The sequence below is a fragment of the Nilaparvata lugens genome, chromosome 14, assembly GCF_014356525.2.
Source record: "Nilaparvata lugens isolate BPH chromosome 14, ASM1435652v1, whole genome shotgun sequence".
NCBI classification, from domain to species: Eukaryota; Metazoa; Arthropoda; class Insecta; order Hemiptera; family Delphacidae; genus Nilaparvata; species Nilaparvata lugens.
In genome coordinates, this window is record NC_052517.1 from 15926963 (window position 1) to 15943954 (window position 16992).

At 34.8% G+C, this 16992-nt stretch overlaps 1 protein-coding gene and 1 long non-coding RNA gene across 5 annotated transcripts in view; both read right to left on the reverse strand.

Annotated features, from left to right (window-relative positions):
* On the reverse strand, window positions 1-6988 carry LOC111057884 (gastrula zinc finger protein XlCGF17.1-like). Of its 4 annotated transcripts, none has more exons than XM_039440846.1 (4): window positions 6736-6988; window positions 4666-4804; window positions 1249-2064; window positions 1-1164 (listed from the first exon to the last, which is right to left on the reverse strand). In XM_039440846.1, the coding sequence occupies exons 1-4, from the start codon at window positions 6736-6738 to the stop codon at window positions 920-922; spliced, it is 1203 nt and encodes a 400-aa protein (XP_039296780.1). In that variant the 5' UTR covers window positions 6739-6988; the 3' UTR covers window positions 1-919. The 4 variants fall into 4 exon arrangements, with proteins under 4 accessions (XP_039296780.1, XP_039296779.1, XP_039296782.1 ...); XM_039440845.1 differs by adding an exon at window positions 5818-5956 and having other exon boundaries at window positions 1-2064; window positions 6736-6986; XM_039440848.1 differs by having other exon boundaries at window positions 1-829; window positions 1585-2064; window positions 6736-6981.
* The window catches only part of LOC120354209, a 45430-nt gene continuing 28438 nt past the window's right edge, over window positions 1-16992 (reverse strand). The window contains exons 2-3 of the long non-coding RNA XR_005572891.1: window positions 16852-16855; window positions 1-157 (exon numbers count right to left, since the gene is read on the reverse strand). This is a non-coding gene — a long non-coding RNA (uncharacterized LOC120354209). The remainder of the gene's footprint in view (window positions 158-16851; window positions 16856-16992) is intronic.

Consider the following 16992-nt stretch of genomic DNA (forward strand, 5'->3'; position numbering starts at 1 on the left):
AGTATAAGTGTATGTGTCCAGTAGAGTGGAGTTATTCTAAAGGGTCAACTCACCCTTGCCTATGTGGGAGAAGTCCTTCTATTTAGGCCTAGCAGATGGCTATGATTGGAGTCATCCTCGTTCAAAATATTGGTGATTGAATCGTGTTAATAATAAACTGTTTTAATACTCTTTTTGCCAAGTATAAAGATATTTTTCCATGATTTAGTGATGAATTGGAATAAAATATTCTGGTAATCATTATACTTATTCATAGTATACAAAAAAATTGAGAACAGAAAGAGTATAGAGAAGGATAGAGCTATCTGCTTTGTCCAATGATGGACAAGGATAGAAACCAACATTAATAAGGTGCTCACTTTCAGCAGTCTAATGTGAGACATTTTCAGCAAGTGTTTTCTTAGCATGGAATTAGATGTAACATTTGAATGAGTGCATGTATGGTCACAGAATACTTAGCTAGGAGAAGTTTCTCCTGTATGTGTTCTAATATGTGCTTTCAAAGTATTTGAATGAGCAGTTTTGAAATCACAAAAATCGCAGCTAAAGGGAGTTTCTCCTGTATGTGTTCTGATATGTGCCTTCAAAGAACTTGAACGAGCAGTATTGAAATCACAAAAATTGCAGCTGAAAGGTTTTTCTCCTGTATGTGTTCTGATATGTCTTTTCATAGAACTTGAATCAGCAGATTTGAAATCACAAAATTCGCAGCTGAAAGGTGTTTCTCCTGTATGTGTTCTGATATGTGCTTTTAAAGAACTTGAACGAGCTGTTTTGAAATCACAAAATTCGCAGCTGAAGGGTGTTTCTCCTGTATGTGTTCTGATATGTATTTTCAAAGAACTTGAATCAGCAGTTTTGAAATCACATAGTTCGCAGCTGAAAGGTTTTTCTCCTGTATGTGTTCTGATATGTGCTTTCAAAGAACTTGAACGAGCAGTTTTGAAATCACAAAATTCGCAGCTGAAGGTGTTTCTCCTGTATGTGTTCTAATATGTGCTTTCAAAGTACTTGAATGAGCAGTTTTGAAATCACAAAAATCGCAGCTGAAGGGAGTTTCTCCTGTATGTGTTCTGATATGTGCTTTCAAAGAACTTGAACGAGCAGTTTTGAAATCACAAAATTCGCAGCTGAAGGGAGTTTCTCCTGTATGTGTTCTGATATGTGCTTTCAAAGAACTTGAACGAGCAGTTTTGAAATCACAAAATTCGCAGCTGAAGGGAGTTTCTCCTGTATGTGTTCTGATATGTCTTTTCAAACTACCTAACTGGGCACATTTATATTCACAAAATTTGCAGCTGATGGGAGTTTCTCCTGTATGTGTTCTGATATGTGCTCTCAAAGCACTTGAATGAGCAGTTTTGAAATCACAAAATTCGCAGCTGAAAGGTGTTTCTCCTGTATGTGTTCTGATATGTCTTTTCAAATTACCTAACTGGGCACATTTATATTCACAAAAATCGCAGCTGAAGGGAGTTTCTCCTGTATGTGTTCTGATATGTGTTTTCAAAGAACTTGAACGAGCAGTTTTGAAATCACAAAATTCGCAGCTGAAAGGTGTTTCTCCTGTATGTGTTCTGATATGTACTTTCAAATTACCTAACTGGGCACATTTATATTCACAAAAATTGCAGCTGAAGGGAGTTTCTCCTGTATGTGTTCTGATATGTGCTTCCAAAGTATTTGAATGAGCAGTTTTGAAATCACAAAATTCGCAGCTGAAAGGTGTTTCTCCTGTATGTGTTCTGATATGTACTTTCAAATTACCTAACTGAGCACATTTATAATCACAAAATTTGCAGCTGAAAGGTTTTTCTCCTGTGTGTTTCCGAATGTGACTCTTCAAATTACTAAACTGTGGGGTCTTATAGCTACAGTGAGCACAGCTGTAGAGCTTGGTCTTTTTGCCAGCCACAGATGACTCAGTGCACTTTTCAACTGGAGAGATTGAATGCTCATTCAGTCCACCCACTTCTGTTGCATAGTCTCGGCCAGATGTGCTGCAGTTTGAAGCCCACATCTCTGGTTCGGTCCTTACTGAATTCTCTTCAGCATCCTGCTCATCTGAAATAATCAATAATAGAACTGGTGGATTATGGAGATCGAATATACAGGGTTAATGAAAATCGTTGAACCAGCTCCATATTACTCAAGAATAATTTTTGACAGTAGGTTTATTTGTGGAAACCGAACAATCCAATTAGAAAAGCTACTTTTCTGTCACCCAAAATTTTGGTCTGCCATCTCAAATTCAACTTCATTCTTCTAAATTGGAAGGTTGTCGTATTATGAAACATGATATCAATACAGAATTTCACTACAAAAATGATAATACAGAATGAATAAAACAAAAATTATATAATTGAGTACATTGAAAATCTAAACCATCAAATTGTACTTTTACAATGTTAGTTAACAATTATAGTGAAATCTAATCACATATTAAACACTTTGAATTGAAAGTTTTGATCTGTCAGATTTATTCTTTTGCATTTATTTCATTTTCATATAATTTACTTGTATATTAATTGGATGTGAATACCTTATGTTTGTGATATCGATGTGTGGTTTTCGCCATTAATTTTTTTTTTAATTTCTGTATCATTTGACCACCTTTCCATTTTAAAAAATGGAGTTGATTCGAAATGTAGGATCCAAGATTGTGAACCAAAATTGTGATGTGACAGGAGAGTAGTTTTTTTTCATTTCAAATAGAATCCCCAATTTGACTGCTGCCAAATTATCCTTGTAAAAGTAGCATTAATAATATTCACCAATCCTGTATATAGACACGACACCAACACCTTCTATAGTGGATAGTACATATATGTGCCCTATTTCACAAAGCAACAAGTCTTGTTAGCAATCATGGTTACTGACAGGTATTTTAGAATGACAAGTTTCCAGCTATCCAATACTATTGAACGAGCAATTTCTGTTAATATGTTTTGATGTTTATATATTAAGATGTTTAAATGTTTAGATGTTTATATATCTGTATGTGACCGGATCTTGAAAACGGCTCTAACGATTCACATAAAATTTGGAACAAAGTAGGTTTATGATATAAAAATTTGATTGTACTAGGTCTCAACCCTGGGATAACTCACTGAGGGACATTAAAAGGATAAATATGTCCTTGGAAAAACAGCTGGAAATTTTGTTGTTTGTAGATATCATATATCATAATGGAAGTGACTGAACGAGTGCATGTGTGGAATCATTCAGCTGATCTCATGAGAAGAGAAATTCAGCAAGAAAAACTTATTTTTGTTTATTTCTCTTTATTTTAGAAAACATGTTTACTTCAGAAAGTCCATAATAGTAACTAGATGCTGTTGGTTTAGAATAGTACATGGTATATTAACAAATATTGTAGCAAACATCGTATATCATTCTAAATCGAATTCATAGTATAACTATTTGTAATTGACGATGTGTTTGTTTTTGAAGTGTGAATAAATTGTTATTTTGATGAGTGATAGTAGCTTAACCTAGATTTTGATTTGGACTGTAGTATAAATTTGAAAAGGGACAGTTTTGGGCATAAGCCTGTTGTGCCTCCTCATAACTGCAAAAATAATTGTACAACTGAGAGGATGAATAAATAAATAAATATAAGCTATGAATTCAATCTTCCGTTACAAATAGTCTATGCTTTTAAACTACAGAGCAAAGCTTGGTCCCCCGATATTGACGTTCAACAAGAAAAAAAGGATAAAGTTCACAAGTCCACTATAGTGAGGTCCACGTTATAATGGCAGTGGAGAGAGATAGGGGAACAACGTTGCTGATCCTCTGGCTTGTCAATGCCTTTTATAGACATTAGCTGCTGATACAGGTCTATTGATGTAATATTAACTGTTCATTCTCGTTTGAAATAATCAATTACATTTTATTAAGCTAGAAAGTATATTTTACAATAATTTAATAATTAAGATTGAATATTTAATTAATTAATTATTAATTCTACATTGTTGAAAGATGATCTGGCAACAGAGCAAAGCGAGAAAGACTGCTTCGTTGAATGATTGACAAGGATAGCAATACATTTGCTAATCAAACACTGCCATTATAACGTGGACCTCAATATAGTGTTCCCACACCTCAGTGCCATCATACATAACCATGTCAGATAAACAATAAACTATAGGTGGCACTGAAATAGAAATTGTAGGAATATAAAAGAGAAAAAAGCATCCATGCTACATGTTTTGATCTTTTGTTAAGCAATATACATAATATGCACATCACCAATGCAGTGGTATTGCCACCATTACAAGCCAGTGAAGAGTTAGGCCAAGTTGAATTTTGGTTGAAAGGGAATGGGATCATTGATTTGGATGGATGATAAAATGTCCAATGGCATCTAACAACTCCTCCATGTTCAATGGTGTAATACAGAAACTCTCATTAAATTCAAAAACTGATTGTAAGTTGGAATTCCAACTCTAAAAATCAATCAATCTATCAATCAGATTCATTTTGTTCTGAGCATGATTTACATGAGGCAAACATCCCATTCAGGAGTATGATTAACATAGAAGTTTTCATTGGAAAATATTAAGCAACTTCATGTAAGAAAGCTGCACACTATCTAATCACCCAAGCAAAGTGTATAGACCTTGATTGATCAAGAATTGAGGACTAAATAATGAATCTCACCATATGCCTCCTCTTTAATGAAAATCATGTTGTAGCCAGGGATTAGATAATGTTGTTGGCTGCAATCATCTTCCACTGCAGCTGGATGCTGGCTGCTATCATCCTCCTCCTCCTCCTTTTTAACAGTAACTGTCGCCATCTGCAACACATAAACATTCACAATCAATAAAAGGACTATAATTATTATAAGCTACTATTTTTATGATATTTTCATAGAACAAGTTTATTGTGAGGTTCTTTAAGCATGAGTTGGATATAACTTGAGATATAAGCAAGCAGGAGCATGTTAAAACTTGAGTTAGGAAACGCTCAGGTTAGGAAAAGCTTAGATTGGGAGAAGCTTGGATCAGGAAAAGCTTAGGTTAGGAGAAGCCAGGGTCAGGAAAAGCTTGGTTTGATTTGATTATTTTTACAATCTTTTAAAGCTTCTGAGTTGCAGTGGAAGCTGAATAAAATGTGATCCTCAATATCGGTCTGCACTATGCCTATGCAAACATATTAAACTCTTCTAAAGTTGAAATACTACATTTTCTTGTATTTTTTTCCAAATATCATAATATTTATAAAAGTTTCTAACCTCTATTCTATTTCAATGGATTCCCAGCAAAATTCTAAATGAGATTTAGCCAATTTAGTGGTCACTAAAATTAGTTAAAGAATGATTAAATATGAAAATTGAAAAGTATTGAGTGTGCAATTTTTTTTTATTTGTCCAAATAGCCTATCTCGAACAATTTTGAGTTCAGCCTAATAAATGACTGAACATTTTTTCTTTAGAATGTATGATTCTGCTGAATCCAATAGTTTAAAATACCTATTAATCAACATGAAAACAGGTTAACCTCTTTTAATGCAAAAAATTACACTTTTTACACATTTTTTGCAATATCTCAAAAACTACTGAAGTTACAAACCTGAAACCGGTTTCATTGGATTCCTCGTCAAATTTTACATGGGATTGCACTAGTTTAAAACATATTGTAACCATAACAAAATGATAAAAAATAAAAATTGATTCAAAATTTTTGAACTTTCTGGCATGTTTTTTCAGCTAATCCTTGGAAATCGACAACAATGGCGAAAATCGCACTTCGATATCTCAAACTGTTGAAAAGTTATTCACATTCAAACATACAAATTTTGTATACAAACTTGTTATGCATGGTTGATTTCGTCTTGACCTCCTCTATTGATCTATGTAGATCTCAATACTAGATTCCGCGGGCCATATATCAAAGTGCTCCCCCATTTTTTTAGATTCACTAACTAAAGTGTCCACAGGCTGGATAACCTGCCCAAAATGCAAATGATATTATGTCAGCAGTTCTATTGAAAGCAGTGGAAAGTCGAGAGAATTAGTTTAAAATATTGAATGTCAGCCTACATAATCAGAAATATAGCCAAACTGTACAAGTAAGTTATAAACAATTCAAGTCCTAGAAGGTTTGAAAGCTTAAATGTAGGTTGGTGTGTAGACTTTTAGCATTTAGATAGTCATATGCTGGTGTAATTTGAAATGTTATAATTATTTGAAAGCAAAAAACTTTCCTCTTAACAACATGACCCGGATGCACAAAAGCTGGTTAAATTTTAACAGTGATAAATTTCACAAAAACCAATCAGAGGAGGCCCTTTTGAAAAGATAACTTCTCTGATTGGTTCTCCTGGAATTAATCACAATTAAAATATAACCGGCTTTTGTGCAACAAGCACTAAATATGTTGAAAAACTTTTACCAAAATTTGAAGTTGATGAATAAAGTAATCAAAATTTAAAGTTGATTAATATATTAATCAAAATTAATTGACACCAACTAAACCCACAAAGGTTTAATTAACAGTCATCATCATCAGTATCTGGCTACAGAAAGAACTTACTAAGCAGGCTTCTTCAATAAGGTACTGTAACCTAGGCTTTATACATTTCCTTACATAACCTCACACTTTGTTATAACATTCTCAAAAATGTTCTACATTGAAAATAAGTATAGTATAATAATTTTCAATCATAGATCAAATGTATGCTCTACACTGAAATAGGAAAATATTAGCTAGTTTTGAACTTGCTTACCATGTTTTTTGTAAGAACTTTTCAAGTGTGGCAACGGTTGGTGTATAAGTTATTGAAATGTTACTGTTTTTCCTCTATCTAATGTATAACATTTACTATGAGTTAATATTATGTTGTAATATATAAGTTATTTGCATACAAATTTTTATAATTAAATATTATAGCCTAAACAGTAAACACCAAATTTATTTATTATTGTGCACGAGCTAAACAACACAACAAATGATTAACCAGGTACAAGCCTAAAAACCTTTCTTTGTCTCATACAGAACCGTAATGCGCATGCGTAAGAAACGGGTTTTCCTGCTCTATTCAGTCAGTTCTTAAAATGTAACGTTCTTTGTGATTACGGTTACCGAGCACTGGGACTGGAGCTGATAGTGGCAGGAAACAGTTTAACACTAGTAATAGTTTATTCATATGGCTTTTGTTGGTGGGGAGTCCCTTGCAGGAAGGTCCCACCGCCTGAATATATCATTTATGCCGTCAATGGGCCTTACGACTGTCATACTTCAGTCGGGACCGACAAATTTAACACTATAATAGTATCTTATGTAACAAGGATGGAAAGGGTTTTTTTGCAGGGGAGAATGATGTTTCTAGTCGGGGTGCTAGCTGAGACTAAAATTTCATTGGAGCACTGCAGAAGACCTCCACGTCCAAGTAACGTACACTATTTTTTGTCATAATTCAAAGAAGAATAATAAACTGAGAAATAGGAGACATTACCTGCTTGTGCTGACTTTACTATCTGAATTTTATAGACATAACCTAGTTTACAAATTCTGAATCAGGAATTCTGTGGAAGTTGACAAAACTTCCACCTGGAGTGCTAAGGTGGTTTTTTTGTAGCAGTTTTGCCGTTCCTACTTCGGAACTAGGAGACATACAACAACTGTGAAGAAAACTTATGGTTTCATTACATTAGAGTATGCTGTAATGAGAATCATATGTTTATTTGTTCTGAAAACAGCTGTTTAATGTAAAACACTCCAACACTATAATTTGTTCAATGTGCAACTACTCAAAAAAGGAACGTCATTATATTTTACAATGTGTAAGCTAGTGCTGTCCTACCCTTAAATATATAACTGTGGGGAAACAAAATGATAATAAAATATGAGAAAAGAATAACTAACATTCAAATTAAAATGATAACATTGTTTGATAAATGGTTTAAATAATATGTGATGAGGTAATATTAATATTGAGCTATTTCAAAAGAAAAAATATTTATAAAAACAAAAACAATTACCCAACACTAGCTCTTAGAAATTCTTAAAATGAATAATTGGGAATGCTACTCACTTGGCTGCAAATATTTAAATTTTTGTGGTAATGAAACTAAAAGGATATCAACAATGAAAAACACATCATAAGATAGTGGAATACTAGTTATCAAGGATGCACAAAAAGTTTAAAATATACTGTCATAATTGGAAGTTTGTTTGTTTGTTCTTAGAAGCTGCACTGCTCCATGAGAAAGATGTGTTGCAATTGGTAAAAATCAAATCGATTTTTTTGAAGTGTCAAGAATTTTTAAAAGTAGAATAAGATCCTTCCAGGAACCTATCCAACAGTTATGAGTTTCATAACACATTTTTATGACAGTTTCAATAAATAAAGGCCACTTGTGCCTTTCTATTACCTAAGCATATAATAGTAGGATTTTTTCTTTCTTGAGCCCTTCATTCTTATATCAGATGTGAATCAGGGTGAATACTCTTATTCTTTGATACAGAAAAATGCTAGGGAACACAAGGAGAATGCAGTAAAACCACTCATCTTGGGTGGATCTTTGGCATAATTCTGAAGACCTCTCAAGACAAAATTCTTTGACCCTTGCTGAACATCTTTTTCCAAACTAAATGTAATATGTCAACTGATTCTTGAGAACATAGACAACGCTCAAAACCGCGGAACTTGAGCATTATTCCCTGATTCTCTCAATATAGCAATTTCATACTTCAGCTGAGCCTGTGTACCAAATTTGAACATTCTCTATTCATTAGTTCATGCAAAATGTGAAAAAAAAAAACACTAGGGAACATAAGGAAAACACAATAGAACAGACCATTTTTGGGGTAATTCTGAAGTCCTTTCAAGACAAAATTCCTAGACCCTTGGTGACTTTCAGTACTAAAATAATATAAACATAGGTAATCTGTCAATTAGTTCTTGAGAATGCTTAGAAAACGCTCAACAACTATGAAACTTGGGCGTTATTCAAGAACTTCTCAAAACAACATGTTTATACCTCAGCTGAGCCTGTGTACCAAATTTGAACATTTTCTCTCAATTAGTTTATGAAAAATGTAAGAAAACAAAGAACAACGAAGGGAATGCAGGAAAATTGTAGTAAAACCATCTATCTTGAGCATATCTTTGGCATAATTCTGAGTCCTGAATCGAGAATAAATATCTAGACCCTTGCTGAACTTCTGTGCAAAATTTGAACATGATCTGTCATTTTGTTCTTGAGAAGGCCTAGAAAATGCAGGAAAAGTGCCTTGTGGGGCATATCTTTGAAGTCCTCTCATGAAAAAAATTCTAGAGTCTGTGTAGCAAATTTGAAATTCTGCAGCCGGAATTTGACAGAAGTTCAGCTAGAATCTAGAAACTTTTTCTTGAGAGGACTTGAAAATTATGCCAAAGATATGCTCAATATAAGCACTTTCACAGCATTAGGCCTATTCATAGGGTTCACCAGTGTTTTTGATATGGTTTCTTTTCTAAATATTTTTATCAAGTTTTCAATTAATTTTCTTCATTTCTCAAGCAAATTCATACTAGAGAGGGTTAGATATGGATGTTTGTTGAGTTCTCCATACAATTCCTTTTTCAAATTTCAAAGAATTATAAGACTGGCATACAATAGTTATCATAATATTCTAACCAAGTTTCTAACTGAGAAATAACTAAATATTCATTAATTCTGATGGAAATAAAGATTTTTGCAACCCTAAACCACATAATTCAAAGGAAACTGGTGATTGAATTGAGCCCGAAAGTCTCATAATGGCTATCATTACATCTTTTCAATGTCTATCCATTGTTAGACATGTAATGGCTATTATCACGTGTTTTCAATGTTTTTACATTGTTGAAATAAGTAATTGATATTATCACATGTTTATTCATTGTTGAAAAAAATGGTTTTATCATGTGTTTTTAATGTTCATTCAACATTGAGAATATGGTGAGACCCACCTAGTCATTGTGAGAACTGACTCGACCTAAGGGTCCTTTTGCACCGGTTTTTTTTAAGCTTTTGTCCCTGGATAGCAATTCTCCGGTAGAGTATCAGTCTTTAGTCCATCAGCCTTTCACACGCATACGCACTAAACCGTTTATTCACTTCAATCAACCGCATACTCCAACCGATTGAGAGCGAGTCCAGAGAAGTCTAGGAGAAGAGTGTAAGAAAACAGGGCGAGCTCGGTTAAAGTTGCCGGGAGAGAGTCCCGTTACAATGAGAGATAAGATACTTCACCAAAGTTGTTGCAGTGAGGGGTAAGGACCCTCAATTGACAAAGATAGGAAGTATAATCTCCGCAAAACCTACATAAAATAATCTACATAAATAAAGTACTCAATCAATCAATCTCACTCTCACTCTCTCACACACATGATAATGAATTGAAACGCAGATTTCTGTCTTTGACACTAATATCATGATTTAGTTAGATCAATAATGTTTCAATAGCCATCTAGATTTAGGTGAACTATTTGTAACACAAAAACTAATAATTAAAACCACCCTTGATGAAGCTTGATTAGTCCCAACCGATATGGTTTTCACTAACTTTGAGGACATGACAAAAAGACAATAATTGTGGGTTGGAAACGTAATTTTGAATATTTCTTATAATAAAATATAAATCCCATTTTCCCGGTGCTCTAAACTCGTTCTCCAATAATAAGCCTACAGTTTAAGAGTCATCACTGATATGTCAATTAGTATAAATACAGAAGAACAAAAATCATAAACCTTATTCCGGGCTACTTTCTCATTAATTCTAAATTCTCGTATATGTGTGTGATAAACGAAATTTGAATTTGAAATCACAACATTTTTTGAAAAACGTGCTTATTCTACGAAAATTGAAACCCCTTTCTTAGCTGGCGTCTAGGAATAAGAAATATATTGACCGATAAATACAAACAATTTGGATGTAGATTAGGCGATTAGGCCTTGTCTAGAGAATTCAGCTTATAGTCTGTTATACAATAAATGAGCAATTCAATTCATAACATCTTAGTAGTCATCTTATGAATAGTGTAATCATTCATAAAATCAGTCTTATCAAGTCATAATTATCATCACCCAGTACAATTGAATAAATTAAGTCATACATTAAAAAAAACTATTTATAGACTCACAGCACTGAATATCACATTATTTTCAACAATTTGAAAATTAATTTACGGAATAATAAGCATTTTCATTCAGAATTAGATTTAGTGCGTTTTTTAATTTATTCAGAGGCAAGTTTCTTCTAATATAAGATAGGGGCAGATTATTGAACATGGAGTACACTAAATAGGTATAAATTTCAAGCTCTTACTCAATCTGACATTAGGAGTTACAATACTCTAGTAGTCCAGATAACAGTAGACCTCACTGAACATCCTTTGCAATGTGGTAAAGAGAATATTCAGCCATCTACTAGAAATGCTATCTACTAGGAATTGTTATGATATCAGGGCTTTTTAAAAATGTTTGCCAATGGCCCCACTAAGAAATCTGATCAGGCTGGTTGGAGATTTCCAATCAACCATACAATCACATTTCATTACATTACATTACATTACCAGGGCTACCAGACATTGTTTTGCAGTAGTCGTCAATATACTATATCATAATGGAAAAAGTAGAACTTTGATATGAAAGTAATGAACTCACTTCGTTACAAATAAAATCTATTGGTGTGCTAATCTAAATATTGCACTACTTCAATCCTGTAAAAATGAATACCAATATAATACTTATCCTGAATTGATGGAATCCCAAGTCCCATTGCGCTTATGATAATTTTGAATGTTACTTTATTAACTCAGTAAGTTCAGAAAGTTATTGCTCAGTTGAATCAGAGCTATGATTAAAAAGATGATTTGGGAATTATCAAGTGGCACTTTTTGTTTTTCACTGGGATTTTCATTTTGTAACATGTACGCTTGTAGAACAACAATCTGTTTAAATTTCTATGGGAAAGATTTCATGAGGAAAATGAAGTTTTTCATTGACATTATCATCCGTAACTCGGAACGCCATGATAAATCTTGGCATCTAAAGCTGCGTTTACACCAAAGTTATTAAGAAAATGTTAATATCTTAATCCTTACAGATTATTATAGATTGAACGGCACTTGAAAAACACATATGTTCATCATGTGTATGATAAGTTATGTTCAATCTAATAGAATCTATAGAATCTACTGGTGTTAACACAGCTTTACTCTGTGACTGTCTGGAGTTAATATTATATTTATTTAAATTTACAATTCGAGACCGCAGCTTGGAAAAAGAAGAGATGATTAGCTCATAATATCGGGGACCGAGCTTCGCTCAGGAGTACAAAAGCATAAACAATTTATTACGAAAGAAGGAATTATAATGAAAAACCATTTTGGCCATGTGGTTTTTAAGAGGCGGTGATGAATAGGTCAGTGGTAGGCTATTTGGCTTTTATATATTCCATTTCATATTCATATTGATTATTCTTTCGGGTTGAAGGTTTATACTTATTAGATATATTGGAATAGTTATCTTGGAGTTTGGTAGAAATATATTACATTTGCATAGAACTCAATTTATTTATTTAAGTTATCTTCATAATTCTATCTATCTTCTATCTAATTCTAATAGGTTACCAACCCATCCCTATCTTATATGATAAACCTTCAATCATAATCATATACCTGCATGATTAAAAAACGCAGACATTCAATTTACTAGAACAAATAATGGAGTACCTTCAAGTTCAGATGTAGGCAACACGCCTAACTTCTTCCTACATTCGCCACCTTGTCTCTACGACACTGACCTTGCTTCTGTGAAACACATTGTTCCAGTGAGAACTTGCTTCTGTGAGACTGCCATTTATAGCGCTAAGCGCTACTACTTTGGAAGGAGACATTGTCTCTATGAAACTGCTTGTCTCTGTGGGAACTTGTTCCTGTGAGAATGTCATTTAAAGAAATACTTGCTCCTGTGAAACTTGTCTCTGTGACACTAATATCGTTCAAAAACACTACTTGTCTCTGTGAAACATCCCCTCTTCTCTCAAATTGATTCAGGCCTACCTGGGGGGTCGCAGACAGGCGGTGCTGGCTAATGGAGTTCTCTCTGAGATCAGGGATTGTGTTGACAGTGGAGTGCCTCAGGGCTCTGTCCTGGGGCCTCTATTGTTTGTTATTTCAGTTAACGATATAGCTCAGGTGGATGGCAGGTGTGTTGTCTGTTATGCGGACGACACCACCTTCTTCAATGCTGGTCGTAAGATGGGAGGACTGAGTGTGGCTATGGTGGAGACTGGAGCATTTGCATCGGACTGGTTCTCTGCCAATTGCTTCCTCCTCAATGAAGACAAAACTCAGTCTATTGTGTTCAGTCTCAGAAATGGGAATGAATACAATTTTGCCCCCGTCAAACTGTTAGGGTTTACCCTTGACAGGAAGCTCTCTTGGGGCGAGCACATTGCGCCAGGTTGAGCAGAGTGGTTTTCCTGCTGAGGGGTCTCAAATACAGTGTGCCACCTCATTATCTTAAAATGTGCTACTTTGGTTTTTTTCAGAGCATGATTTTATATGGCCTCCCCCTCTGGGGTGGAGCCACAGATGTCGCCTGAGTCCTTCGTCTCCAGAAGAGGGCCCTGAGGATTATTTGTGGGGCTGGTAGATTAGCCCACTGTCGCCCGCTCTTTATCAAAGAGAGGATCCTCACCGTCTTCTCCCACTATGTTCTCTATACCCTTTGCAGAACACATGCAAACGTGGGGTTGCTCGTGACCCGACAGAGCTTCCACCCATATGAGACGAGGGGTAGACTCAGGCTGGATTTACCCTACCAGAGGCTGAGCAGAACTCGGACTGGTCTGGCTCATATGTCTATCAGCCTCTATAATAGGCTGCCTCTGTTGGCCAGGGATCTGCCTGCTGTGCGGTTTCGAGGGGCTCTGAGGAGCCTGCTGACGGATCACCCTCTGTACTCACTCCGTGAGTTCTTTATGTTGGAGAGCAGTGTGGTGAGTGCCTATTTTCTTATTTGATTTCTGCCTCTGGGCAGTTGTTTTTCTTTTACATTTTTGACGTGTCCCAGTGGGCTTCACTTTAGTGATCCCTTTTATGGAACAATTTATTTCACAATTCAAAGCCAAGCATATCCCTTGAACAATATTACAAAATAGCACATCATGTTCTTCAATCCATAATGATGAAAGATGATAAATTTGAAAATTGGTGAACTAGGACCCCATAAAATGGCGATTTTGCAATGCATCACAGGATTGAGTCATCACCTGTATTTATAGACCTTGACTTGGGTCTACCAAGACTGCGCCATCTTTTTATAGAGAGGTCCACATTATAATGGCAGTGGAGAGAGCAGTGTTGCCAAAAAGCGGGTAATTACCCGAAAAGCGGGTAATGCTGTGGTTAATGGCAGATGGAGGGTAAAAACCGGGTAATTGGAAATGAAAATATTAATCTGTTTTTTTATTTTTACCTTTATAATCTTCCACAAGAAAATTATTTTTCATATTTTCTCATGTTTTTCGACATGTGGAGTGGAAAGTAAGTGGGGAATTCTTGGTTGAATAGGGAATTTTTTGTTGATTAGGGAATTTTTAGTTTGTTGAGGGTAATTTTGACGAAATGCGGGTAATTTTTTGCTCTGGCGGGGGTAATTGGGAAATGTTGGACTAGCAACACTGGGAGAGAGATATGAGAAAACACTGTGGCTACAGTTACGGTGGTAACCATAACTCCAGTTGGCGTTTCGGTAAACATTTGCGCATATGCGGCTACCACTATTTACATGATGTGCATTGTGGTGTTGGTGGTTTTTGGTCACATGGTTGTGATTTCTAAGTAACCTGTCCTTTCAATGTTTCAATCATGAAGTTTACATCCTTCCAGGATTTGAAAAAATATAGTAGTGAAGAAGAAAAAAATTCAAAGGATGAGCTTGTATGTTATGAATTGAAGTACAAATGTTATCATGGTGGTGTAATGAAAAGTAAGTCCAAGTGACATCAACTAAAAAAATAAGTTCAAGGAGAAAGATATGCAAAGAGCCTTTTAACAAATCATTATAGACCTAAGCTATTTATTACCTGAACTCCCAATTTTTTTTGTCGGTTGGAGGGGGGTGTAGGGGGGCTCTATACCCAAAACCCCAAATATAAATTAGAAAGCAACATCAGAAGTGATACTTTCAGTTTCAGTTGGTGTTCAATATGCTACACCATACATCCGCATAATATATGCACTAAGCTTACCTTGTCTAAATACAGCATCCCAATGAGTATATGGATATTATATATATATATATATAGGCATTAAAATGCTGTATTTAGACAAGGTAAGCTCCAGTAATGAGTGTGTGAAAAAATGATATCTGTTGGCGCATGCGCAAACGAAGTCATAACTTTACCGGAACCCAACTGGGATTATGGTTAACTGTAGCCACTGTGACAAAGATCTTTGCACTGTAATGAGAAAAACGTTTCTGATCCTCTGTCTTGTCAATGCCTTCTATAGACGGTAGCTGATACAGGTTCATTGATATAATATTAGGTAACTGTCCATTCTCGTTTAAAATAATCAATTAAATTTTATTAAGCAATAAATTATATTTTAAAATAATTTCATGATTAATAATAATTGAAAAAAATATTCTCAACTCTTAGAAATCTATTATTTCATTGATATACTCGTAAATGTAAGGTGATGTTTTAGTCCCATTTGAATAACATGCTATCTCTCCATAGCAACGGTTTGTTTAGAGACTAAGATGGCGTCGTAGCAACGGCTTACGTCACACTTACATCGCCCATAGGAATAATGACTTATTTACCACTAATTTCAAAACACTGGAATCAAGACATTGTTACTTTTGTTCTCATATTTGGAAACATACAATAAAATCACTCAAAATTAATCAATTGAATTCAATACATCATAATAATTTTATAATCCTTGTGATATTGAAAAGGTATGATGTTGATCAATTCAGTGATTGGAAAAACTTTTATAAATAATTCTGATACAAGCTACTCCTTGACAAGGTGACAAAGTTGAACAGCTGCTGGATATAGTGAGGTCCACGTTATAATGGCAGTGCAGAAAGATAGGAGAACGTTTCCAATCCTCTGTCTTGTCAAAGCCTTCTATGGAGGATGGTACCCGTTTATTGATGTAATATTCACTGTTCATTCTTGTTACAAATAATCAATTATATTTCATTGGGCAAGAAATTATATTTTTCAGTAATTTCATAATGAATTTTCATAATTATAAGATGAAATATTTTGTTAATTAATTTTATTTCTACATTGTTGAAAGACGATCTGGCAACAGAGTGAAGCGAAAAATAGATAGTGCTATCTGCTTTGTAGAATGATACACTAGGATGGCAATAACATTGCCAATCAAAATCTGCCATTATAATGTGGACCTCACTATAGCCGATTTTCCATTCTTTATGTATTTTGTGCTACAATAGAAGAACAGGCATCACTTGTGGGGTAAACCACAAAGAGAATACCCGATGGGCACTCTATACTGAGGTCCACGATATAATGGCAGTGTAGAAAGATAGGAGAACAATGTTGCCAAGTCTCTTGAATTGGCTCCATTTTGACACTGGGAGTGTACACGGCTGTTACTAGATTCCTTCCATCAAATTTGATCTAATATTAGTTCCCCTTCCCTTGGTAAATAATCAATTTCATGCCAAAATAATTATCTCAAATTACTATCTTTTTCATCTTTGATTACTTTTGAGTTCCTACAAAACATTTGATTAATTCGAGAGCACTGAATCCAAATCTGGAATAAAAATTTTGCTATCTTGACTTTTAGGCGATTTAGCTTTTTGATAACTACACGCACCTGGCTGGAAGAGCCAAGAGTCGAGCTGCGCCAGTAGCCCTGGACGGATTTGGCCTGAAGAAAATTGACTACACACCTATTGACCCAGGCCAAATCCGCTAGCTGCCACAGGCGAGATCTGTAAGTGTGTGGGGCCCTTAA